Consider the following 26,056-nt stretch of genomic DNA (forward strand, 5'->3'; position numbering starts at 1 on the left):
ATCCCAAAGCCTTTGCAGTGTCTATCTGCATGGTTTATTGGCCCCCTGTGTACACAGAACATCTCTTCTATTCTCTACCTCCTACACTGAAGCTTCTAGTCCACTTTGAGATAACCTGGGAGCCCACTTCATCTCCTGATGCTCCACCACTTTCACTCTTGCAGATCAGGCACTCTTCCTCAGCCATTTTCAATACCTATTATAGTCAGAACCCCTCTCCCCTAAACTTAAGGTTATTATTCACTGGTATTAGCCTTCGCTCACTCCTGTCCTTGATTGACTGCACTCAATAGCGTACTTAGCATGAGACTACACATTGCAATCATTTGATGGAGCAGGCAGTCCAAAATCAGGGTTCTACCTTCATCAGAACCAACAAGTATAGGTTTGCGACTTATCACAATTCACACACCTGTAATCTGAAATGGCTTCACTTCTCACTCCTGCACAGTAGAGTGCTCAAGGGTCTACTAGTAGTCTCCTCATATTCCTCATCTAACAAGGAGGTACTTTCCACATGTAGGATGATGACACTCAGCTTTGCTTGACATCTCCATTGCTTCTTGTCAGAATGAGCCTCCGTTTCCTTGAGTTAAACATTAGAAAGACCAAGCCATCATCTTCAACTCTTGCCACCAGGTCTACACGTTGATATATATTCTACTCCATTTGTCAGCTAGCATCTCTGGGTAAACCAGGCTGTTTTCAACATCAGTGTTTTATTCATCCTAAGTTGAGATTCATATCCAGCTCCTCTACCACCATAAATGCTGACTAGCTAAACCTCTAACACTGCCACCTCTGTCTCATCCAGCTACTAAAATTCTTTCTCATGCCTTTACCCTTACTCAGTTAATCTGAAGCTCTCTTGGTTGGCATCCCATCATCTTGCTGCTCCACTCATCCAAAACTTTTGTTGTTCATATGTCAAATCACATCAAGTTCTGCTCAGGCACAGCTACTGCTTTTCCTGACCCTCTTTGCCATCCTCATATCCCCGCACACTCTAAAACCTCATATTTAAAATTCTTAATTATGTACTGAAATCCCTTAACTGTCTTGCCTGTTTTATTTCTATAATCCGTCCAAGCTTTGCAACATTCTTCTTTAAAACTCTCTTCTTGTTCTAACCTTACACATTCCTCTTGCTTTTGTTCCATTTCTGGAAGCTGTGGCATCTAGCTTCTTTACCCTATTCTCTGGTATTTCCACCCTCAATTTCTTTGCCCCTGCTCTTTTAACCTCCCTCTCCTACCCCACCTTAAAACCTATTCCTCGATCAAGAATTTGACCACCCATCCCAATATCTCCTGCTCGAGGTTTGCATCTAATTAGTCTGAGGTGCTTTTCTGTAAGGGTAATATGTAGGTGCAAGCTGTTGTTCAGGTAGTTTAAGATGATCTGTCGTGTGGTGGACATCTTGTATTATTAATTACAAATGTTTGTGTGTTATCTACAATATAGACGTGTCATATATGCCAGATGTTACTTCCCAACAAGTGCAGTTTCTCATCGCACTTAAGAATACATCAGCACAAGTCTCCATACACATGTCCGGAATGTGGAGCGATATGCAGGTCCTCGCACTTTCAGACTCATGTCACCAGGAATTGCCTGCACTACACCCGTAAAGTGGGATACCGGTTAGTTGTATGTTTGTGTTACTCTATCAGTTTATTACTGTGATTCTAAAATATTGACCTGCCTTGGGTTGAAATTCACTTTTCTTGCCTTCTTTTCAATCTCTCCCACTCAACTGGGATCCAGTCCATCAATCTGTCACTCCTGTTTGGTTGTACACTCTAAAAAATTAGAAAGCCAACTAAAACATCTAATCCACACAAAATGCACTGTGACTTTGCATTTGTATTTGAAACACATAGGATAACGTTTGGATTTGAACATTCCTTCATTTTTGATTATGACTGGGGAGCTGAAACAAATACTTCCTAAATTTTCTGAGGATACAAAGATATGTAGGACTGAAGGCTCTGAAGAGTACATAGACAGACTGCAAATACATTTCGATTAGTTGTGATTGGGGAAAAATTGTGGTAGTGTAGAGTATAATGTGGGAAAATTTGAACTTGTCCATTTTGCAGAATGGATGGAAAAGCAGAATACAGTTTAACTTGAAAGGGAGGTTGCAGAACCCGGAGGTACAGGAGAATACTGGTGTCCTGTTACACGATTTAGAAATGATTACCATACAGATACAGTAAGTGATTAGAAAGCCAAATGGAATGTTGGCCTTTGTTGCAAGGGAGTGGAATATAAAAGTTGGGATGAGTTGTATGAGGCATTGGTGAGCCCACAACTCATGTACTGTACATAGTTTTAGTCCCCTTATTTAAGGAAGGGTAAAATTGCATCTGATGCAGATCAGAGCATTTGACTGATAACCTCACCCTTATTCGAGGTATTTTCTGAGGAAAAGTTGGGTAAGTTGGGCCTGAATTCACTGTCATTTAGAGGAACGAGAGGTGATCTTCCTGAGACATATAGGAACTCGAGTGGGCTTGACAGGATGGATGCCAAAAAGATATTTTCACTTATAAGAGACACTAGAAGTAGAGGATATTGTTTAAACATGAGGGGTTTCCTATTGAAGAATTAAATAAAGAGAATTTCATTCTCTTAAAGGGTCATGAGTCAGTTGAATTCTCTTGCCTGGAGATCAGAAGGAACAGTGTTATTGAATAATTTGAAGACAGAGGAAAATAAAATCTTAAATGGTAAAGGCCTTGTAGGTTATCAGGGTTAGCTAGGAAAATGCATTGAGGCCATAATCAGATTAGTTATGATCTTATCTAATGGCTGAGCAGGCTTGAGGGATGAAATGCCCAACTTTTGCTCTTAAGTTATATGTTTGTACATAGGAGAAAACAGGATAGGGGATGGTCAGCACAGGTAGTGATCACAATCCAACAGAGAAACAGCTTGGGCTCATACCTCTAGCAACAAAAGTAGGTGCATGGGAAAATTAAATGCTGAACTGTTTATGTACAAGATATTAATGTTCAGCTTGTTATAAAGATATTCTGTGTATTTCATTAGTGATTGTTTTCTTCTTGCAGTTGTATACATTGTGGTGTTGTCTATGCTGACCTAGCTGCCCTGAAATCTCATATCCAAGGTACCCACTGTGAGATCTTCTACAAATGTCCTATCTGCCCCATGGCTTTCAAGTCGGCACCAAGTACTCATTCACATGCCTACACACAGCACCCAGGCATCAAAATAGGAGAAGCTAAGTAAGTTCTGTAAGCATGCTTGCTATGAGATTATTTTCAAAAGTATATATTTTTAACTGTGAGAAAGCACTTCTGTAATGTAAAATGTTGTTGCTGTTGTAAGGGTCCTTTGTGAGCAGAGTTGAAGCAATCTCAAAGTAGATTTCAGTGGGGCTGTGCTTTAGGACAATTTGAGATGAACTAAATTAGCAATTTTGCTCTGAACATCAAGAGCTTGGTTAAAGGCTACTTGGCACATGCCTCTTTTAGGGAATGTAACAGTGGAACAGACTAAAATTAGTATCCTTAGCAGTCAGAGAGAAGCTAACACACTGGGTAGAATCTTATGCTGTCAGATGTGATGGTGCTAGAGGTGAAGAGGATGTTTCATCAGGGCAGGTGATGGTGTACTGAAGCCCTGCTGCTTTCCCACCTCTGCCAATGTTATGTTCTGCCTGGGCAGACTTCTAGTTGATCTTCTCATGCTACCGATTATGACGTTTAAGGGGCCAGTAAAGGATCACTCAAGGGCCTCAACCCACCACCTCTAGGATTATCCAGCTTGCAGAGGCAAAACCTGTGCAGGCTGCTTGGCAGTTGGAGTAGTGGGGAGCTGGAGTCATGGATCTCAATTTAGGGCATAAACATTGAGCAGGGGTTTGCCAGCTGAGGGTCACACCCTGCCTTAGCTTCTAGACCCACCATCCATTGCCACCCATACACATCACTGCATCCTGTGTGGGTATCATTTCCAGTCTCTGGCTGGTCGTTCTAGCATGTGGAAATTCTGTTCCAGGGAAGTTGAATTGAAAGGCGGGCCCACCAGTATCCTTGCAACTAGCTGACTAGATCTTCCTTCGGAGGAAGCAGCCCCCAAGGCTTTCACCATCTTGTCACCTGGCAGACAAGAGCCATGCCACCAATGGGAGATTCCAGCTATGATAGCACAGACCTGAATTTTCTGTCATGAAACAGGAGCAGGGAAGTGGTAAAGTTGCCAGCTCTACCAACTGGACTTGGGAAAAGGACCGTGTATTCTGGGCAGACAGGTGTTAACGGGGGAGGCAGTGGCATGGTGACAGTGCCGCTGGGCTAGTAATCCAGAGACTCAGGTAAACATTTTGGGAACCCGAGTTTGATTTCCACCATAGAAGATCATAAAATGTGAATTCAACAAAAGTCTAGGATTGAAAAGAAAGCTCAATGGTGACTATGTAACCGCTGTCGCTTTTCATAAAATCCATCTGGCTGAATAATGTCCCACTGGGAAAGAAATCTGCCATTTTTACCCAATCCGGCTATATGTGACTCTAGACCCAGGGCAACAATGTTTGCTCTTGTCTGCTGTCTGGGTAATTAGGGATGGGGAAGAAATGTTGGCCCAGCCAGTGATGCCAACATCCCACAAGTGAATGTAAAAAGTGCTGGTGCTGGGCCCATTGCCCCACGAAGTGTTTGGAGGTAGCTGTTGGGTCTGCTGATGTGGAGGCGGGCTGTGATCTGAGACTTTGTCGAAGCTTCTAAAAAAACACAAAAAGAAATTCCAGCCATCATCCTACACACACTCCCCATGTCCCATCCGTGCCAACCCATGCTGCCTCTTGGCCTCTCATATCTCCATTTCAAGTTATAACCCAATATCCAGCTTCAATACTACCTCATAACCCCAATGCTAACATATGCCCCATCTCACATACATACCTTTACAGCCCCTGAGCCAACTTAGTGCCAACTCATGCCATCACATGCCCTCTGCCCATCACCCTTTGGCCTTTTATTCTTCATGACAATACATTCAATCTCCACCATGCGCAAGGTCTCAGAACCCATGCTACGTTCTTTAAGTTTTGATGAATTCAGAAAGTCCGTCTATTAATAAAAACTCTTTCACTACATTTAACTTCCTTCAAGACTTAATTTCTCATGAAAACAACTATTTGTATTCATAACCGTACATCGAGACTTCATAAGCACTCAGTGCTGTCAACCAAACCAAACTGACAGGCACCTCACTGTGATAATGACAGGTTGTAAAATCAGTCATGCAGCACAAATCCTATAAGGTAAGTCCTCAGGCTTTGTCAACTGACAGAGTAAAATACCAAGCACTACTGTTTTTAATACTGCAGACCGTTTTTTCTTTCAAAATTTTAAAGATCAGGAAATTAAAAACTTTTAACAGTTCAAATTAATTTACGTACACTTATATCTACTTTTAACAATCTCATACGACACTTCCCTCTTCCTAAGGGCACATTCCTCCTCCAAATGTGTCCCCAGGTCTATCCACATTCTAACTGTAATTCTCAAAAAGTTACAGTTAAAGTTAGCAGCTTTAGACATTTTAGTAAGTTTAAAGTACACAAGTCGGAAATTCTCACTCTATCCTTTCAAGAATCAGATCTGACTGAAGTAAGCTGTAATTTTATATCCACTTCTGTCAACCACACTTCCTCAAAATGTGACTCAACTTTGTCCCCAGCAAACTCAAAAATGGTGGGATCTGTGTTCAAGGTCGGGACTTCACTCAAAGCATCATGAATCTGTGGAATTCGCTATCCTAGAATTACGTGGACATCAGGACACAGAATAAACTTAAGGAAGAGATAGACAGATTTTTAGTTAGTAATGGGTTGAAGTGTTATGTTGAAGCTGAGATAGAAACACATAAACAGGAGTGGGTCATTTAGCTCCTCGAGCCTTTTCCAGCATTCAGTAAGATCATGGCTGATCTGTGGCCCAACTCCAGATACCTGCCTTTGGCCCATATCCCTTAATACCTTTGATTAACACAACTTTATTCTATCTCATATTTAAAATTAACAGCTGATCCTGGCATTCACTGTCATTTGTGGAAAAGAGCTCCAAACATCTACCACCCTTTGCACATAGAAAGGTTTCCTCATTTTCTCCTGAATGGTCTGGCCTTAATACTTAGACTATGACCTTGGTAGATCTACAATCCCCAACTAGTAGAAATAATTTATCATTATCTACTGTCTTTTCCTGTTAATGTCTGGAAGTCTTCAATCAGATCACTCCTTAACCTTTGAAATATGAGAGAAAACAGGCCTGATTTGTATAATCTCTCCTCATAAATTAACCCCTGAAGTCCAGGTATCATTCTTGTAAATCTACTTTGTACTCCCTTCAAGACCAATATATCCTTCCTAAGGTGTGGTGACCAGATCTGCTCACAGTACTCCAACTGGGGTCTAACCATGGTTTTGTACAACTGAAGCATAATGTCTGCACCCTTGCACTCTGATCCTCTAGATGTCAAGGCTAGCATTGCAATAACCTTCTTGGTATTTTTTGCATCTATATGGCAATATGATGGCCTACTGGTATTATCGCTGAGCTGTTAATCCAGAGGCCCAGGTAATATTTTGGGACCCGGGTTCGAATCTTGCCATGGCAGATGGTGGAATTTGAATTTGATAATAATCTGGAATTAAGGGTCTAATGATGTCCATGAAGCAATTGTCAGAAAAATCCATCGGGTTTGCTGATGTCCTTTAGTGAAGGAAGTTTCCACCCATACCTGCTCTGGAATACAAGTGACTCAAGCTCCATAGCATTGTGGTTGACTTAACTAACTGCCAGGATAGGCAATAAATGCTGGGCTAGCCAGCAATGCCCTCATCCCTTGAATGAATACAAAAAAGCAAGTTTCTTTGGGCATCCACTGTAATTAACTTCATACCATGTAGAAGTACCTTGACCTGTCCTTTTTGTTCTAAAATAGATAGCCTCACCCTTGCTTATATTGAACTCCATCTGCCAGTTTTGCCTATTCACTTAGTCTATCAATATTCCTTTGTAATTTCATGCTATCATCTACATTGTCTACCATGCTGCATAACTTTATGTCACCAGTAGATTTGGATAGATGACTTTCTATGCCATTATCCAAATCATTGATAAAATTTTAATTAAAAAAAAGGTGGCACGGTGGCTCAGTGGTTAACACTGCTGCCTCACAGCGCCAGGGGCCCAGGTTTGATTCCACCCTTAGGCAACTGTCTGTGTGGAGTTTCACATTCTCCCCGTGTCTGTGTGAGTTTCCTCCGGGTGCTCCGGTTTCCTCCGACAGTCCAAAGATGTGCAGGTTAGGTGGATTGGCCTTGCTAAATTGCCTGTAGTGTTCAGGGGTGTGCGGATTAGGTGGGTTATAGGGGAATGGATCCGAGTGGGATGCTCTGTGGATCGGTGTGGATTTGTTGGGCCGAAGGGCCTGTTTCCACACTGTAGGGATTCTATGAATTCTATGAATAGCTGGTGATAAAAATAAATACATTGGTGAATAATTGAGGCACTAATACAGATCCTTGTGGGACACTACTGGTCACAATTGCCAATTTGATTACCTACCTATTATCCTTACTTTCTGTCTCTTGTCACTCAACCAATTTCACAGTTATGTCAGTAATTTGGACTCGATTCTGTGGGCTTCTACTTTAGTTTACACTCTCTTATGTGGGACTCCATCAAATGCCTGTTGGAAGTCCTTAAAAACAGCATCCTTGGATGAGGAAGAGTCACCGGACCCGAAACGTTAAATCTGTTTGCTCCTTCACAGATGCTGCCAGACCTGCTGAGCTTTTCCAGCAACTTTGTTTTTGATCCTTGGACATTCTCCTGTCTACTACCTTAGTCACTGCTTTAAAAATTCATTGCGGTTTGTCAGACATGACCTATTTGTCATAAATCCATGTGCTCCCTAATTAACTGAAAGTTTGTAGTGTTCAGTTACCTTATTGTTGATTGTAGACTCCAACAGTTTCCCCACCACGCATGGGATCAGCCATAAAATTCAGAAAATCAAAATGATGATATACACATTTCCTTAACCTCCGTGTACATGTTAGGTTCTTGGTGAACTCGAGTATGATATTTTTTCTGTACTCCAATGCCACATTCTCTAAGCCACATAGACAGCCCACTGTTAAGCTTCTGCTGTCTGTAAACCAGGTATAAGTGTCCAAAATAGTGGATTGTATTGTCCCCTCGCTGTCACCCTTGAGTGAAGCATCTCTTCTCAGTCTCTAATTTAAAACTTGAATTGATATTCCCTCTTGTGGAATATTTGTTAATTTAAAATAAATATTTGACATGAATATCATAAATGACAATCTACTGTCTTTTAACCAGTAGCATTATTCTTCCAAGAATTTTTAGAACTAGAAGCCAAAGTAGAAATGATACCTGCTAGAGCCCCTGAAAAGAGATTGATTCGGGTATATGTTGATTTTATGTGCTAAAGTGAAATATGTGTGAGCAAATTCAAACGGAAGTAAAAATTGGGAGGGGTGTAAAATAGTTTGCCAGATTGCTATCACTGTATGCATCAGTGATTTGGATTTGAAGGAATAAAGCAATGCTTGTGTTTTCGAGCACTGAAAACCAAAGATATTTTCTTCTAAATTGAGTCAATGCATTTTTCATCCAGGTGGTCTATGTGTGACTTTCCATTCCCCAAGCTGGTGAGAATAATGGCGAGTATGATGACTTAATTGTATGAGGGTCTAAAGTCAGATTCTCACCATCAAGATAAACATTTGCAATAAATCCTCCTTCCTTAGATGATGAAGTGATTTTCTAGCCATCAGTTGGCAGAAGATCTATCTGTATTTCTTCGCATCTTATTAATTGCACAGATTGCAAAATTAACTTCTCCTTCACAATCAAGATACTCGACTGCACAAACCTAGTGAGCACCTGTTGACTTGGCTCTTGTGCTTTCAGTTCAAGTAAGTGCATAGCTTTAGCTGCATTCAGTGGAAACCTTCCTCATGATCCTTGTCTCTTACTTTTGTTGTAACCACTACAAAACAAGTAGGTGTTCCCATGGGGGCAAGGTAGGATATGTCCCTGGACCATTGCTGATTTGAACAGTAGGAATGTATCAGCTTCATCTTCACAGTTGGCACCTTCATGATCAGGGTCCAGCAGCAGTTTTTGGGTCAGAGGTGGCACAGGCCACTGAAGGTGAGCAGCAGCTTGTGGCAGAGAGGGACACTTCAGCAGAGAAGCAAGGCAGAAGCACGTGGTTGTAGGAAACAGCAAAGTGTTGATGTGAAAACGGGGTACGTGTTGCTGAAGAGCACATCAACATCATAGATGCAGCATGTATCAGCGGCATTCACAGCAAACCCAGTACATTAGAATGTGGGAAAGACAAAGGGGAGGCATGTTCACTGGTTAATGGAATGAGTGAATACATAAGAACATAACATAAGAACATAAGAACTAGGAGCAGGAGTAGGCTGTCTGGCCCTTCGAGCCTGCTCCGCCATTCAATAAGATCATGGCTGATCCTTTCGTGGACTCAGATCCACTTACCCGCGTTCTCACCGTATCCCTTAATTCCTTTATTGTTCAAAAAAATATCTACCTTTTTTTAAAAAACGTTCACTGAAGTGGCGTCAACTACTTCACTGGGCAAGGAATTCCATAGATTAACAACCCTCTGGGTGAAGAAATTCCTTCTCAGTTCAGTCCTAAATCTGCTCCCTCTAATCTTGAGGCTATGCCCTCTTGTCCTAGCTTCATCTGCCAGTGGAAACATCCTCTCTACTTCTATCTTATCTATTCCCTTCATAATTTTATATGTTTCTATAATATCCCCCCTTAATTCTCTGAATTCCAATGAATATAATCCCAATCTACTCAGTCTCTCCTCATAAGCCAACCCCCTCAACTCCGGAATCAACCTAGTGAACCTCCTTTGCAACCCCTCCAGTGCCAATACATCCTTTCTCAAGTAAGGAGACCAAAACTGCACACAGTACTCCAGGTGTGGCCTCACCAGCACCTTGTACAGCTGCAACATAACCTCTCTGCTTTTTATTTCAATCCCTTTAGCAATGAAGGACAAAATTCCATTTGCCTTCCTAATTACTTGTTGTACCTGCAGACCTACCTTCTGTGATTCATGCACAAGGACACCCAGATCCCTCTGCATAGCAGCATGCTGCAACTTTTTACCATTCAAGTAATAATCCTTTTTACTATTACTCCTACCAAAATGTATGACTTCACATTTATTTACATTGTATTCCATCTGCCAGACCTTTGCCCACTCACTCAATGTATCTATGTTCCTCTGCAAAGTTTCACAGTCCTCTGCACACTTTGCTTTGCCACTCATCTTAGTGTCATCTGCAAACTTTGACACCCTACACGTGGTCCCCAACTCCAAATCATCTATATAAATTGTAAATAATTGCGGTCCTAACACCGATCCCTGAGGCACACCACTAGTCACTGACTGCCAGCTAGAATAGCACTCATTTATCCCCACTCTTTGCTTCCTGTTAGTCAACCAATCCTCTATCCATGCTAATACTTTACCCTTAATGCCATGCATCCTTGAGTACTCAATTAGCCAGTGAGTACCACCACAGGCTATTCAGATACTGGATTATAAATAGCCTGGTGGGCTAACCACGGTCAGTCAAGGAGTTGGCCCAAACTAAATCCAGGGATTAGCTCTCTTTCAGTCTGGGGATTGGGCCACAGTCAGTCCTGAAAGACAAGCTGAATCAGTCCTTGCTCATTGGTCAGTCAGAACCATCATTCAAATATAGTCCAGATGAGGTGAGTTGCTATCAGTTGGGAATGTCCTACAAAGTTTGTTTGGAGATGGGCCGCAGTCAGATGGAGGCTAGATCAGACACAAACCAGAGGTTATCTGAGGTTTATCCTTGGCATTGTTGATACTGTATGCAGGTCAATTCTGGGGACTGGCTTGGATGCCTTTGCTAATGGAGAGAATACTTATAGTCACGGAGGCAATTGAATATGGTAGAATGGAATCTGGTACTATAGGGTAGGAGACAGGCCTGTCCCAAAGTGGGGGGCGTCACTCACAGTCACTCTTTACGGTGGGTGGTGGGGGGTGGGAGTGGTGGTGGTTGCAGGGCCAGAAAAGGGAGTAACAGGACAATATTGATTTTTTTTTAAAAAAAGGAACAGAATTAAAATTGTGTGGGGGCATGGGAGGATCACTGGAGAAACAGGGATTGCGATACAGTAATGGTCGTGAAGATAGGTGGGGAGAGGAGGGTGAAGTTGTAGGTAAGGGGGAGCCTGCTAGTCTTTGTGGCAACAAAAGTTCTAAAGATCACTACTTTGATCAAAAATAACCAACTGCATAATAAGCTTTCAATATTGACAAAGCAACACCAACAGTGAGAAGAGTAAATAACCATTCTCTGGATATTTTCTTAATCAATCTGGTCAGAAATGCTATAACACAACACTGGAGCAGATGGCATTTGAACCTGGCTTTCTTGGTATAGGGGTAGGGACACTACCACTGCACTATAAGAGGTCCCCTTCCTGCTTTCCTTGAAAGCTGACACAGTTAATAGATGAAACGTGAAGTTACTTAAAGAGCTATTCCAGTAATTAGGAGTTCAGTGATAAATCAATATTAACACACTGTCTTCAGTTCCCACTTAGCCAGCATGTCAACATGTGTCACGGTGGTAGTCTCCCTTCCTCTGGGCTGGAAAGTCCAGGGTCAAGTCCCAGCTGCCATGGAAGTGTGTTATTGCATTTCCAATAGGTTGATTAAATACAAAACTACCTCATGGGGGTGACACGGTGATTCGGTGTTTAGCACTGCTGCCTCACAGTGCCAGTGACCCGGGTTCAATTCCAGCCTCGGGTGACTGTCTGTGTGGAGTTTGCCCATCCTCCCCCTGTCTACGTGGGTTTCCTCCCACAGTCCAAAGATTGCAGGTTAGGTGGATTGGCCGTCGGAAATGCAGGATTACAGGTATAGGCTATGGGGGATGAGTCTGGGTGTGACACTCTTCAGAGAGTCAGTGTGGACTTGTTGGGCCAAATGGCCTGTTTACACAGTGTTGGGATTCTATGATTTACCTACCATCTAAAGGGTATTGTGGCACAATGGTAGTGCACCTCCTGTGGGGCAGAAAATCCAGGTTCAAGTTTCACCTCAGAATGTGATGGTCTCAGTAGTCCAAACTGGTTGATAGTTTTTTTTTTCTCTCTATTTCCTTCTGTAGAATTTTGACCTGCTGTCTCAAAGTATTGAGTGAGAGTGGGCCGATTAGCATTTTGTGATTTCAGGTCAATCAGAGTCAGTGGAGTAATGTTCAGTCACATAAAAGCTAATGGTTCCCGTGGAGGAACATTCAGCATGATGTCATAGGGACTGCAAAATACCACATAGCAGCTGTCCTAACCTCGTACATAAAATGGAGGCTGCTAGGAGGGGGCTCCACTGGTAGGTTTTGAGTTGAGGTGGAGGGGAGGTGGCTCCTGGAAGCAGCATTATGTCATGGCCACATGGGCATTTTCTTGGACCACCTTCCATTAGGTCAGGATTACTAATGTCCTTTGGAAGGGGTAGAGGGGTGTTGTATGACTAGAATGTAATCTTGCTGGAATAGATGTCTCCAAACTCCAGAGTGCTATGTGGCAATGAACTCTCCTCTCAGGGATCAGAGCATTGCAGAATCACATGGAGCACATGCCATTTGGACAAGTGTGAGACTAACATGGGGTCAGGGCATACCTGAAGTTTCATGTGGCAACAATGTTAGGGGAAAGCAACCCTTTACAAAGACTTTGTGCTTTTCACTTAATGTTCTCACAGATGTCCCGAAAGTGAAAGGACTACGCACAGATCAACCCGTTAATGGATCTTGCGATCCTAATTCTGTGAAGGAGCTACGACAGAAGACCACAGCAACAGTTGTTGGACAGTGTGCCGACTGAGATGGAATAAGATAAAAGCCACCATGTCAAAGGCGAGCTTTTGCTCAAGACACATCTAGGTGCAGCTACCTGCAGATGAGTGACAGCCAGTATTGCAGACGGCTCAGGATGTCCCGAGCCACTGTGCCATAGCTGTATGCCAGCTGTTAGATATGGACCCTGTGGTAATAAAGACTGGTTGGCAATCCCATTTCAGTAAATGTAAAGGTAACAGCTGCCCTTATTTTCTTTTCCTGTGGATTGTTCGAGAGAGTTACAAGGGCCCTCTGTGGCATTTTGCAGTCTTCAACTCAGAAGTGCATCCAGATGGCACTGTTGCTTTCTTTGCATGGGCCCTGCTTTGGCACAGGAGGTAGGCAGCAATGTTATAAGGATTCTCAGCCATTGCTGCTTTCCCGCAGGTTCAGGATGCCATTGATTGCAACCAGATAGTAGTCAGAGTGCCTATTATCAACTAGCAGTCAGTGTCAACTGAATAGAACTCCATTTCCTTAATATTCAAATCATTTGTGACCAGAATGTCTTGACAGTGCAGTCTGCACAAGATATCCAGAGAGCTGCCATGACTCTCACATCCTGGACCACTCACTGGTGCCAGATACTTTCAAACACTTTCGCCTCATTCAATGATGGTTGCTGGGTGACAAGCAATACACCCTCCATACTTGGTTGACGATGCCTCTAGGAAACCCTCTGATTACGTCGTGGAGAGATTCAAACAACACTGTCCATGCTTCAACCAGGTCTGTTTTGGAACAGATCATAGGCTTTATGAAAATGAGGTGTGTTATGACCCAAACAGGGTGTTCTGCATCATAGTGGTGTGTTGCATTCTCCACAGTCTCAGTTGCAAAAGTATGGATGTGTTGGCTGAGGAGAGATGCAGGAATGACAGGGAAATTCTGAGGAAGAAGATGATCTTCGTGAGTCTGAGCAGGTGCCTGGTCTCCAGCAGCCCTGTGGAGACTTTTGGTGTTTTATCTCTCCACTGGCTCTGGGTATGTTTCAGTGATGCGCTCCTCAGATTGTGTCCCTGAGTCTGCTGTAGCTAATGTAACCACCAAGGTGATGGTCTCTATGTTGGCAGAGGATCAGGTGAATGTCTTTTCTGTCGGCCTCTGAGTGTTCACAGACTTCCTCCTCAGAGTTGTTGCTGGTACAGAGTGGCTGAGGCTCTGGTTTCGTGAACTGGGCCTGGTGCTGGGGAATGCTGCAACTACTACAGAAGAGAAGAGCAAAATGTTAGGTATGGAAGATACAGAATAGCTTAAGCGGATCAATGCATTTGCCATCCATGCATATCTGAGAAGAACAGAGCACAATGTTGCTTAATGGGTTGTAGGCCTATTCCTGTTACTCTAGTGCCACAATAACGGTTCTGGTCTTCACTAACCATCTGTCTTGCCCCTTCTTCAGAAGGAATGAGAATCTTGATATCTGGCTGTTCACCTGCAGTGAGATAAAGAGAAGGATTGAGTGTGGTGGAAAGGGTGCATAACCGTACAAATTGGTGAGCACTAAGTGATTGATTGGGAAGCACAGTAGGCAGAAAGGGTTCATATATATTGAAACGCATAAATTGGCTGTGAGTCCTTGTGTGTCTATATGCATGTGATGCTGAGGCTGGCAGGCTATGTGCCCTCCGTGATGCCTATGCAGTGGCAGAGTTAAGGGCCTGTCAGTGTGAGCGAGTAGAGAGATGATGGTGCCACTTGCCCCTTGCTGCTGAACATATGTTTTCCTCTGGCCCTGCTTGCCATTTCAGTTTGAGGACCACTGGCACAGATCTGGGTTGTTATCTGGACCCGGGCCAAGTGGGTCTGATAGGATGGCCTCCTGGGCAAGCTCCTGGAAAGAGGGTGTCTCTCCTATCAATGAATCCGTCCAGCAGCAGTTAGCAGACAGTGTCACTAAATCTGGATGCACGCTTCGTGGGCATTTTGTAGCTATCAGGGATGATCACCATATGCTTCTGGGCACTTCCAGGCTTGCAGTGTCTGATATGGTATCCAGCTACTGTTAATTATGATGCCAGAACCTTGGGCCCTGTAAGACCCCATTAGAGTGAAGAACTGTCTTCTTGCTTACAACATGCATTTGCGAGTTACTCACACATCTCTCTTGCGTAGATAATGAGGTAAAAAGCACACAGTTACGTGACAAAACTCTCTCTGACATTGGTGGATATGACTCCATCTGAAAAGCTCATCTTTAATTCCAAAATAGGAAATCTTAGTGGGTCTTAGTGTAGTTAAAATGGCAGTGATCCGTTTTTGCCCTCCTCCAACTTGCAGTGAATCTGTTCAGTTGTAAGATGTAAAGCCAGCATGACAAAATAAGTACCTATTTAGTGGAAGGTTGCTGGAGACATTTAGTCAATGTATCATCAAATGTGAAATAAAGAGATCTCCAGAATAAAACAATTACAGCCATTTGTATTCTTGACATTTTAGAGCTGTTGTCAGCTCATGATTTTGTTTGATGTGAATGTTTATGAATGAAGAGCTTTGGAAAAGTGTTGATATAAATTTTTCCTCTTTGTTTCGTTTGGGATCAGCGGTGCATGATATTGAAAATAGTTTCTCACCGGAGGGGCCAAAGCTTTAGAGTCAAGGCTTGTTTTATGGTTTAGCAATTGAGATCCATGGTTTCCAGCATGCTTACTTCACAACAGAGTTTCATCTTTCAGTCAAACAATTATGTTACAATTATCAAGAGCTGTACAAATCAATTTTGAATGGACAGCTTTCCTTGAAAAATTCCATTAGGAAAGGAAGAACCTTCATTTATATAGTTGGTGACGATCTCAGAATGTTTAAAGCATTAAGTGTTTCACAGCCAAAACAGTGTTTATGAAGTGTAGTCATTTGTAATTTAAGCAGCCAATTGTTGTTTATCAATGACTGGCAGGCTTACTGTATTGGCTGATTTGTAGACAAGGTACATTGGTTCCAATTTACCTTGCTTAACGAACTTTGTTTATGTAATCCACTGTATATACTGACAAAAGTTCATTAGACATTCACTCAATAGCACCCATTGCTTCTTTTGTGTGTTGGTAACATAGAAGTTGAAATTGAAAACCAAACAACTGAGCTGGACTACAACATTGAGACTAAAGTCTGCACTCAACTCCTGTCAGAAATCCAGTGATCTCAGACTGGAGTTACGTAATCCATGAAAGAGTTGGAAAGATTTGAATCTGTAGTTTCCCAAGAAAAGGACAAAATTTAGTTGTAAACTTTATAGATGGGAACAATAAAGCGTGATTAATTAACAGCGCAGTTCATTGACGTGTTTCTGCATGCTCTGAAATCAAGAGATTTTAAACCATTTTCTTCCCAATGTGCAGTCTCATTTCATAATCACTTTTGGACATATTGCAGCCAGAGCAATGCCATAATTAAATTTAATAATGTGATGGAACAGATAAGGCTGTAAAATATTGTTCCCAGCCAGTAATTAGTTAAAATATCTAATCTTTCTTTCACAGAAATAGATGCAAAATAGTTGTTAGTCTTAAAGTACTGGAAAATGCATGCTAATTTTCCCTCTTGTTTTTAGAATAATCTACAAGTGCTCCATGTGTGACACAGTGTTTACTCAGCAAACCTTGCTGTGCAGCCATTTTGATCAACATGTTGCTAAGCAGAAAGTTTCAGTCTTCAAGTGCCCAGATTGTGCATTGCTATATGCACAGAAACAGCTCATGGTGGAGCACATTAAGGTATGTTCCTCCCATTGGAGTCATATTTACTATTGCAAAAAGGTAAATTATTTTGTTAGATTAATTCTTAGAATGTTGCTAAGACCCCTGCCTATTTACTTTGAAATATCGAATCTTGGGAACTAACGAAGGCTTGAATGTTCCTTTTGGATGGCTCAGTCTCAGTCCAGCTGCTTCAACAGCATGTTTTAAAGTGGCGATCAAAGGAAAAAAATAACTGTATTTCTAAATCTCTACGCCACAGGATGTCCCAACAAGCTTTACAGCAGATGAATTACTTGTGAAATGTAGTCACTGTGATGAGGCAAAGAAACATGACAGTCAATTCTTGCACAGCGTGATCTGTCCGAAATGTGACACCACTAACCAAATAATCTGCTTTAGTAATGGCTGAGGGTTAAATATTGGCCAGGGCACAGGCAGAGCCCCCTTATTCTTCAATAATCATGTGCTGGTGTCATTTGCACCACCTGGGAGGGCAAATGTAGGCTGGTTTAACATCTCATCCAAAAGGGGGCACCTTTGACACATGTAGTTCTCAAGTGCCACCATGGATGATGTGCAAGAGTTTCTGAATGGGGCTGAAAACCATGGTTTTACAACTCGGGGATGAGAATCCTGCCACTGGGTGAAGACTGACACTCTGCGGGTAGTGTATGTCTCTGCCAGCCGGGCTGTTTGCAGTCAGAAGGGGGTCATGTGACAAAGCACAGAGGGCTTTCTCATCAAGTTTGTGTTTACCCACAAGAACTTTTACATCATAATACACCAGGCCTGTCCAACCTTCAGCATATTGAAGCCTTAACCTGCTAATTCATGGCAAGTTAAGGGTCTGTTTCCACTGCACTGCAATAATTTGTGTGTCTGGGGAAGGCAAATGAAGGAAGCCATCACCATTTGGTGTGAATAGGTGAGAAGGAAGGGGTATTCTACCTTTGGGGAATTCCCTGTGTCCAACCATTGGCGATACCACTCCTGGCATCCAAACCTTGACTGCTCTCCACACGTCTCCTTCTCCTAGCGCCCTTGATCGCCCTTCTGATTAAGATTGTTGACTTACCTCTTAACCTGATCACTATGCACATTCTCTTTAGGGGTGCCTGTAGTCTCAGCTGCAGCTACGACAGATCTCTGGTGCTGCTGGCTCATCAGATTTGCAAGACTTCCTCTTCCTGAGGGATGAAAGTTTCATAATTACCTTGTCAATTTTACCTCCAGCATACAATTGCTCCAGGGCAGACTTTTGAAGTGAAATGGTTCGCACTTTTCAATCTGGGCTGGAGGCTGGGTGTAAGCAATATGCTACCCTACCCCCACACCACCTCACCTGCAACATTCCATTTTCTTTCAAATTGTCACACTGACTCAACATTCACAACATTTACTCGCATTCTTTAATTGTGTTTGTGTTTTGATCCTCTGTTGGATCACTAGGCTTTGCTTTAAAACAGATCCATCCTTTTTACATGTGGTTGTGGTCACACAATATGAATGTTAAAATATTTCAACTTTAAATAACTTTTTCTCCAAGGTTTTGTCCCAGCAAATTAAATACAATAACGACAGCCTCAAATTCTCATTTTTTTCATTGTAGACGGTGCATGGCACACTCAAGAGTATTGAGGGTCCTCCCAACCTGGGACCTCAACAACCATTGGTCACAAAACCAGTAACTACGTCAGCAGGACAGAACAAAACTGATGGGAATGCTGTAAATGGCACTGATCGGCTTGGGAAGAAACCTTCAGTGGTTGTGAGGAAATCTGGGAGCCGCTCAAAAGCAAATAACCCTGGTTGGATGTGTCAAGACTGTGAGGAATGGTTTCCTGAACGAGAGGACTACATTTCTCATATGAAAAAAGACCATGGAAAGGTATGAATTGAATGGTATGAGAGGGAATCATACATCAATTTCTGGGAACCATGGAATTCAGTTTGTAAGGAGAAACAATTGATCCAAATAATCTTTTTAACACATGAAAACAGGAAATGTTGATATAAGGTCATTGATCTGAAATGTTTTTTCCTCTGTTTCCGACATTTGTAACATTCACTGTACTTTGTTCCTGTTGTTTTTATGGGCTGTTTTTCATAACCATTTTTAAATACATGCCATAATGGAGAATTATTATTATTTAGTACAAATTTATTATATTTCAGAATTACAGTGCAGTGTAATTCTGATCTCCAACCAAATATACATGCAGTTAAAGATGTCACGTTGTAAATCATGACATCAATCTATTGATCATGGTTCATAACTACAGTGAATAGCAGCATTACTTTAGTAATATCACATAGAAAAATAATCTGAGTTATGGTTTAATTCTGAGTAGTTAACCTTTGTCAGCAGCAACCACCACTGTAACTGGATTATCTGCGATCAGGAAAGAATTACATCAATGGCCTCCAGATTAATTAGGATTGTTAGAATAATTCTGTGCAAAGGTGCATGACCTTTTGCTGCAGAATTGTTAAGAAGGACCGAGCATTGTACAACAGGCAGGGGACGGTGCAGAAAAATGGAAAGGGTTAGCATGGTGAGACTGAAGGAAGGATCATGGAGGACTATTATAAGAAGAATTATCAAAGGGATCATGAACTAGCAAGGTGAGGCAAACTGGGTAGATATTTCTTCAGTGTAGTGGCATAGTAATTTAGCTTTTCAGCTGAAAAGTCTGTCCCCATAGATGGTGTAAGAGATGTAGGAAAGGTAGACTCAGGAAGTTATAGGAAATTGATGGTAAATGAAGGACACACTGGTTCAAACTTGTGAGAAGTAAATTTAGGACTCACTTCAGGAAATTTTTCACTCAGAGCTTGTCTGGTGTTAATGCGGAAATAGTGGTGTCAAAACTGAGTCAATAACTTTGATAATACCGGTGATATGACCATCTTCAATTTGAAAGGAGTTTGCCAGCAGCCATCTAAAGTACCTTACGTGATTCAGGCAATTTTTATGTCAAAGGAACAAGATTGCTATTTTAGGTAGAAACTACTGGACCCTACACCCCACTCAGCCAATTTCTGTTTCCCTGTTAAAATTGGAACTCAACTGATCAGTCATGTTGGTAGTGCTTGTGGCCCAGAACACCATGAAATTAAAAACAAAGCATTGGAGATACTTGGAAGGTCTTGCAGCATGTGTGGAGAGAGAAGCAGTGTTAATGTATGTCTTCAATTACTCTTCTTTAGAACTGAAGGGGGCTGAGAACTGATGGTTTTTATACTGTTGACAAATGAGGAAGAGGAGTGAGTGCAACAAATGGTGAGGGTGCCCTGAGTTAAAGACAAAGGGAGTTTTAATGGTAACAAAAGGGATTTTAAGATGCAAATACAATGATAGGTGTGAGCCGTAGAAAATAGGTCAGCTCTGCTGAGAGCAAATCCATGCAAACAGGACATGATGATGGGGAAATGGGATGTAATGAAAATTGAAGGTGTTGTTTATGCTGTAGTGTTGCTAAATTCGCGGTTGAGTTCTGAACTCTGTAAAGTGCCGAAGTGGAAAGTGACGTGCTGTTGCTCTCGCGAGTGTTGAACTTTGCTGGAATATTTCAGTCGGAACCTCATCTTCCAGTTGATTACCTTTTCAGTAAACAATCTTGCTCCATTTCCATCCTGGGCCTGCTTCAGTATTCCACCAAAGCTCAATGTAAGCTTGAGGAATGGCAACTCATTTTCTACTTAGACCTTGGGCCAATACCCCAGCTGCACAGCCTTCAGGACTCGCTGACTTCAACAACTTCGGAGCTGAGATACTATCCTCCATTTTGATTGCAACAGCCCCCTGCACCAGGTTTGCTCTCAGCCTAACTGACCAATTTACATAACTAATAATAACACCTATTTTTCATACCACATTCCTTTACTACCGTTAGCTCTCCCTTTTGTCTTTTGCCCTGGTCGCACGTAGCGTCCTTCGCACTTCCTCATCCTCCTGTTTTGTCAATGGCATAACATCCATCATTTTCGAGTCCCCTTCAGTTCCATTGTAGAGTCATTGAACTCAACACTTGTTCCTTTCTCCACAGATGTTTCCCGGCCAATTTGTTTTCCTTCAAGTGGGATGCACAGCAGAGATGGGATTGGGGGCGGGGAAGACATACAGGTCCAAGGGGAGCCATTCTGGCTGTGACAGCACCCCCACACCCCTCAGTGACAGTACCCCCTCAGAAAGAAGAAAGAAGGGTTGGCATGGTGGCTCAGTGGTTAGCACTGCTGCCTCACAGCGCCAGGGACCTGTGTTCAATTCTGCTCTTGGGTGATTGTGTGGAGTTTGCACATTCTCCCCATGTCTGCGTGGGTTTCCTCCGGGTGCTCCGGTTTCCTTCCACAGTCCAAAGATGTGCAAGTTAGGTGGATTGGCCATGCTAAATTGCTCATAGTGTCTAGGGATGTGTAGGTTAGATAGATTAGCCATGGAAAATGCAGGGCCACAGGGATAGGATGGAGGTGGGTCTGGGTGGGATACTCTTCAGAGGGTAGGTGTTGATGAGCTGAACGGCCTGCTTCCACACTAAAGAGATTCTATGATACTGAGGCCTGCTGAATTTCTCCCTGCACTTCCTATTCTTAGTTCAGATCTCCAGCATCCACAGTATTTTGCTTTTATGTATCATTAATTACCTGTTTTATTAAAACAGTGTCGTGGGATTTTCTAGCCATGTAAACTAGCAGACAGTGCCCTAATTTGATATCTCACTAGTGAGACGGAATACTTTATCATCCAGCATTTAAATCTCAAACTAGATTATGTCTGGAAAAGGGTTGAATTGATAATCTTCTGAGTCATAACATGGAGGACTGCCAAATGAGTCAAGCTGACAACTGGAAACATTCAGAAGAACATTGACCGCATTAGCATTGAATAAAATAAAAGCACGTTATTATTGATTTAGTGGTTTATTAAATAGAACCACAAATAAGTTGCAATGGAGTATACCACAGATCTCTCAGAACATTTTAACCTTTCCAAAAGATGGAGTATTGTAGATCGATCATATTGCTGCGCATTAATTTTTATTTTAGACGTTTTGCGTTCTTTGTATTGGAATTTGGAAATTCAGAATGCAAAGTCCAGAAGAATTGAAAAATACTTGGTCATCATTCTGGCAGTAGTAGGTTGTCCTGCAACTGAATAAAAGATATTTAACTTTAAGTTGTAGGCCTGTGCTTTCTCTTTCCTACTTTCTATTTCTAATGTCTCCTGAACCTTAGTGACACTTTTCCTTAATTTTACTCTCTCTGCCAGGTTTACTCTAATTTCTTACACATGAAGGGAACGAATGAAGCTAGCACAGGAAAATCAGAATCTTACAGAGTAAGACAAAGCACAACTTGGATACCATCCTTTCCCAGAATTTGCACTGATAATAGGTGAACAGAAAAAGAAGTTCAATTATTAGAAGTCCAAAATAAAATATAAGACACCGGTAGTAAACAATAAGTCCAAGATATCTTGAGAGAGAAAAGAAGGTGTTGATGTTTGAAGCTTCTTGTACCTAGTGACAGCTGTCCACTAATAAAGTGTGATGTGAAGCAATATAAACACCTCCAGAAGCCAGGGCCAGACAAAGCAAAATCTGAGAGTGAAAGGATAAGTTCATGTTCAAAACAGGATATTCTGTACCACAGAAAATGTTGACTTTTCTATTCTCTCCACAAATGTTGTGTTTCCTGCATTTTTCTGTTCTTTCATATTTCCAGCATCTACAGGAGTTTGCTAATTGTTTACCAGTATTTGTTGCTATTGTCATTGCACAATGGCAGCAGTGTTTGCAAATTCAAATGACATTACTGGTTCCCACAGGACAGCTATGTTAGTACGATTGTAAATGATATTACTATGAGGCTGTGCCCTTGGCTCCTATTCTCTCCTATTGGTTGGAAGCATCTTCTTCGCTTTCACTTTATCCAGACCTCTCGGTACTCTGAAAGTTTCAATGAAATCTCCTTTCGTCCTTCTGAACTTCATCAAGGACAGACCTAGAGTCCTCAAATGCTACTCATATGACCAGCACTACTTCATTCTTGAAAACATTCTTTGGACCTCTTCAAAGCCAGCACATCCTTCCTTGGATACGGGGACCCAAAACTGCTCACAATATTCCAAATGCAGTCTGATCAGAGCCTTATACGGCCTCAGCAGTTCATCTCTGCTCTTCTTGAAATGAGTGCCAACATTGCATTTTCCTTCCTGACTGCCAACTGAAACTGCGTGTTAACTTTAAAAGAATCCTGAACTAGGACTTCCAAGTCCCTTTTGTCCTTTTAAAGCCTTTCCCCATTTAGAAAATAGTCTATGTCTCTATTCTTCCTACCAAAGTGCATAACCTCATACTTTGCCACATTGTATTCCATCTGCCACTTCTTTGCTCACTCTCCTAGCCTGCCCAAATCCTTCTAAAGCCTCCCCATTTCCTCAATCCTCAACACTACCTGCCCCTCCACCTATCTTTGTGTCATCTACAAACTTCGTAACAATACCATTAGTGCCTTCATTCAGATCATTAATGTATAATGTGAATATTTGTGGTCACAGTACTGACCACTACAGAACTCTACTAGTCACCGGCAGTCATCCTGAAAAAGAGATAGTAGGAACTGCAGATGCTGGAGAATCCGAGACAACAAGGTGCAGGGCTGGATGAACACAGCAGGCCAAGCAGATGAAGGGTCTAGGCCCGAAACGTCAGCCTCTCTGCTCCTATGATGCTGCTTGGCCTGCTGTGTTCATCCAGCCCTGCACCTTGTTATCCTGAAAAAGATCCCTTTTTCCCTACTCTCTGCCTTGTGGCAGTCAGCCAATCCTCTATCCATGCCATTTAATGGGCTTCCAAAGTCGTCCATGAGGTTAAAATGATGTGTGGCATTAAACTGATTTCCTAACACGTTCTCAGCAGGAACAGGTGTACTCTTTGTGCACTGTATTCCCAAAAGTGGGCATTTGTGCACCAATACATGCACATTTGTGCACTAAAGGATGGCAATGGCCGAGTGGTATTATAGCTGGATCGTCAGTCCAGAGAACCAAGAACAACATAGAACAGTACAGCACAGTACAGGCCCTTCGGCCCACAATGTTGTGCCGGCCTATTATGCTACTAAGATCAAACTACCCTGCATACCCTACATTTTACTATCCTCCATGCGCCTATCCAAGAGTTGCTTAAAAGTCTCTAAAGTATCTGACTCCACTACCACTGCCGGCAGCGCATTCCACACACCCACCACTCTCTGTGTGAAGAACCTACCTCTGACATCTCCCCTATACCTTCCTTCAATCACCTTAAAATTATGCCCCCTCGTAATACTCATTTCCACCCTGGGAAAAAATCTCTGGCTATCCACTCTATCTATGCCTCCCATCATCTTGTACACCTTTATCAAGTCACCTCTCATCCTTCTTCGCTCCTATGAAAAAAGCCCTAGCTCCCTCAACCTTTCCTCATAAGACCTGCCCTCCAGTCCAGGCAGCATCCTGGTAAATCTCTTCTGTACCCTCTCTAAAGCTTCCACATCCTTCTTATAATGAGGTGACCAGAACTGAACACAATATTCCAAGTGTGGTCTAACCAGAGTTTTATAGAGCTGCAGGTGACCTCGCGGCTCTTAAACTCAATTCTCCTGCCAATGAAAGCCAACACACCATACGCCTTCTTTACAACCCTATCAACTTGGGTTGCAACTTTGAGGGATCTATGGACGTGGACCCCAAGATCCCTCTGTTCCTCCACACTGCCGAGAATCCTGCCATTAACCCTTTATTCTGCATTCAAATTCGACCTTCCAAAATGAATCACTCCACACTTTCCTGGGTTGAATTCCATCGGCCACTTCTTTGCCCAACTCTGCATCCTGTCAGTGTTCCATTGCAACCTACAACAGCCCTCCACGCTGTCCACAACTCCTCCAACCTTCATGTCATCGGCAAACTTACTAACCCATCCTTCCACTTCCTCATCCAAGTCATTTATAAGTATCCAAGTATTGTTCTGGGGACCCAGGTTCAAATTTTGCCATGGCAGATAGTGGAATTTGAATTCAATAAAAATCTGGAATTAAGAGTCTAATGATGATCACAGATCCATTGTTGATTGTCAAAAAAACCCATCTGGTTCACTACTGCCCTTTAGGGAAAGAAACTGCCTTCCTTATGGCCTGGCCTACGTGTGACACCAGACCCTCAGCAATGTGCTTGACTCTTAAACTGCCCTCTGGGCAATTAAGGATGGGCAAGAAATGCTGGCCTAGCCAGCAACGTCCTCATCCTGTGAATGAATAGAAAGAAGTGAAAATTCAGCCTGTTGATCTTAATGGAAGTAATTGTGCAGGGTTTAGGGAGGGGGCCTGCTACAGTTAGCTGATCTGACCCGTATATAACCCAAGTTTCACTCCAATGTGGTTGATTTTTAATTAACCTCCAGAGTAGCATGACATGCCAAATAATTCCATCAAACTGCTCAATGTGGTTCCAGGTGAATGCGCTCAGCATTTTCACCAGATATTTGAAGATGGTCATTAAACATCACCCTTACCAACCAGGACCACATCAGAATAAAAAATAAAGTACCTTTCCTGAGGCACTAGATACAAAAACTTTTCAAGCGTTGGTGGATTTAGTTAAGGAATATTATGACCCCAAGCCTCCTCCAATTCTGAGATGCTGTCAGTTTTTCTTGGTGATTTGAGATCTGGGGGAATTCGTTTTGAGATTTTTGAGGTTAAGACGACATGCAGAGGTATGCAATTTTAGTATAAGCCTTAATGAGATGCTGAGACACTGTTTGGCATGTGGCATTATGATGTAACCATACAAAAGCACTTACTAGCTGAAGCCCAACTGCATTTCAAATAAGCACTACAACTAGCTTTGTCCTTAGAAAATATAGCAAGTGGAGCATATGAGTTAAAGGGTATGCTGATGGAAGTGAACACCCTCGCCAGGCTGACTGAGCTTAAGGGATACCACTTGAGTGAAGGCAATTGAATAGTTTCACCCAGGACATTTCCTGAACAGAGGGTCTCTAAGTAAGCCCACAGCAAAAACCCCAAAACAAAGCTAAGCCTCGTCCAAATGGTTAACATTTTCTTCAGGATCCGGGCTAGTAAGCCATTGTCGTTGCTGCTGGTGTATGAACTCCAGACAGCAAAAGAATTCCACTAGGCCTGAATTGAGTAAGAAACCTCACAGGCCAGTATCCAGGAAAGCGCACATCATGGAAAGGGGTGGAGGGGTGGAGGTTAGATAGACCTTAGGATTAGGGTAAAAGTTCGGCACAACATCGTGGGCTGAAGGGCCTGTACTGTGCTGTACTGTTCTATGTTCTATTTTTTA

At 42.4% G+C, this 26,056-nt stretch overlaps 1 protein-coding gene across 7 annotated transcripts in view; it reads left to right on the forward strand.

Moving 5' to 3' along the window:
- znf532 (zinc finger protein 532) overlaps positions 1-26,056 on the forward strand; it is a 183,503-nt gene that overhangs the window by 113,488 nt on the left and 43,959 nt on the right. For all 7 annotated transcript variants that reach the window (XM_048597257.1, XM_048597270.1, XM_048597275.1 and 4 more), the window contains 4 exons: positions 1,465-1,643; positions 3,078-3,254; positions 16,554-16,716; positions 18,311-18,589. In XM_048597257.1, coding sequence (XP_048453214.1) covers positions 1,465-1,643; positions 3,078-3,254; positions 16,554-16,716; positions 18,311-18,589 — 798 coding nt within the window. The remainder of the gene's footprint in view (positions 1-1,464; positions 1,644-3,077; positions 3,255-16,553; positions 16,717-18,310; positions 18,590-26,056) is intronic.

This window comes from Rhincodon typus, chromosome 1, assembly GCF_021869965.1.
Source record: "Rhincodon typus isolate 14 chromosome 1, sRhiTyp1.1, whole genome shotgun sequence".
In the NCBI taxonomy this organism is placed as follows: Eukaryota; Metazoa; Chordata; class Chondrichthyes; order Orectolobiformes; family Rhincodontidae; genus Rhincodon; species Rhincodon typus.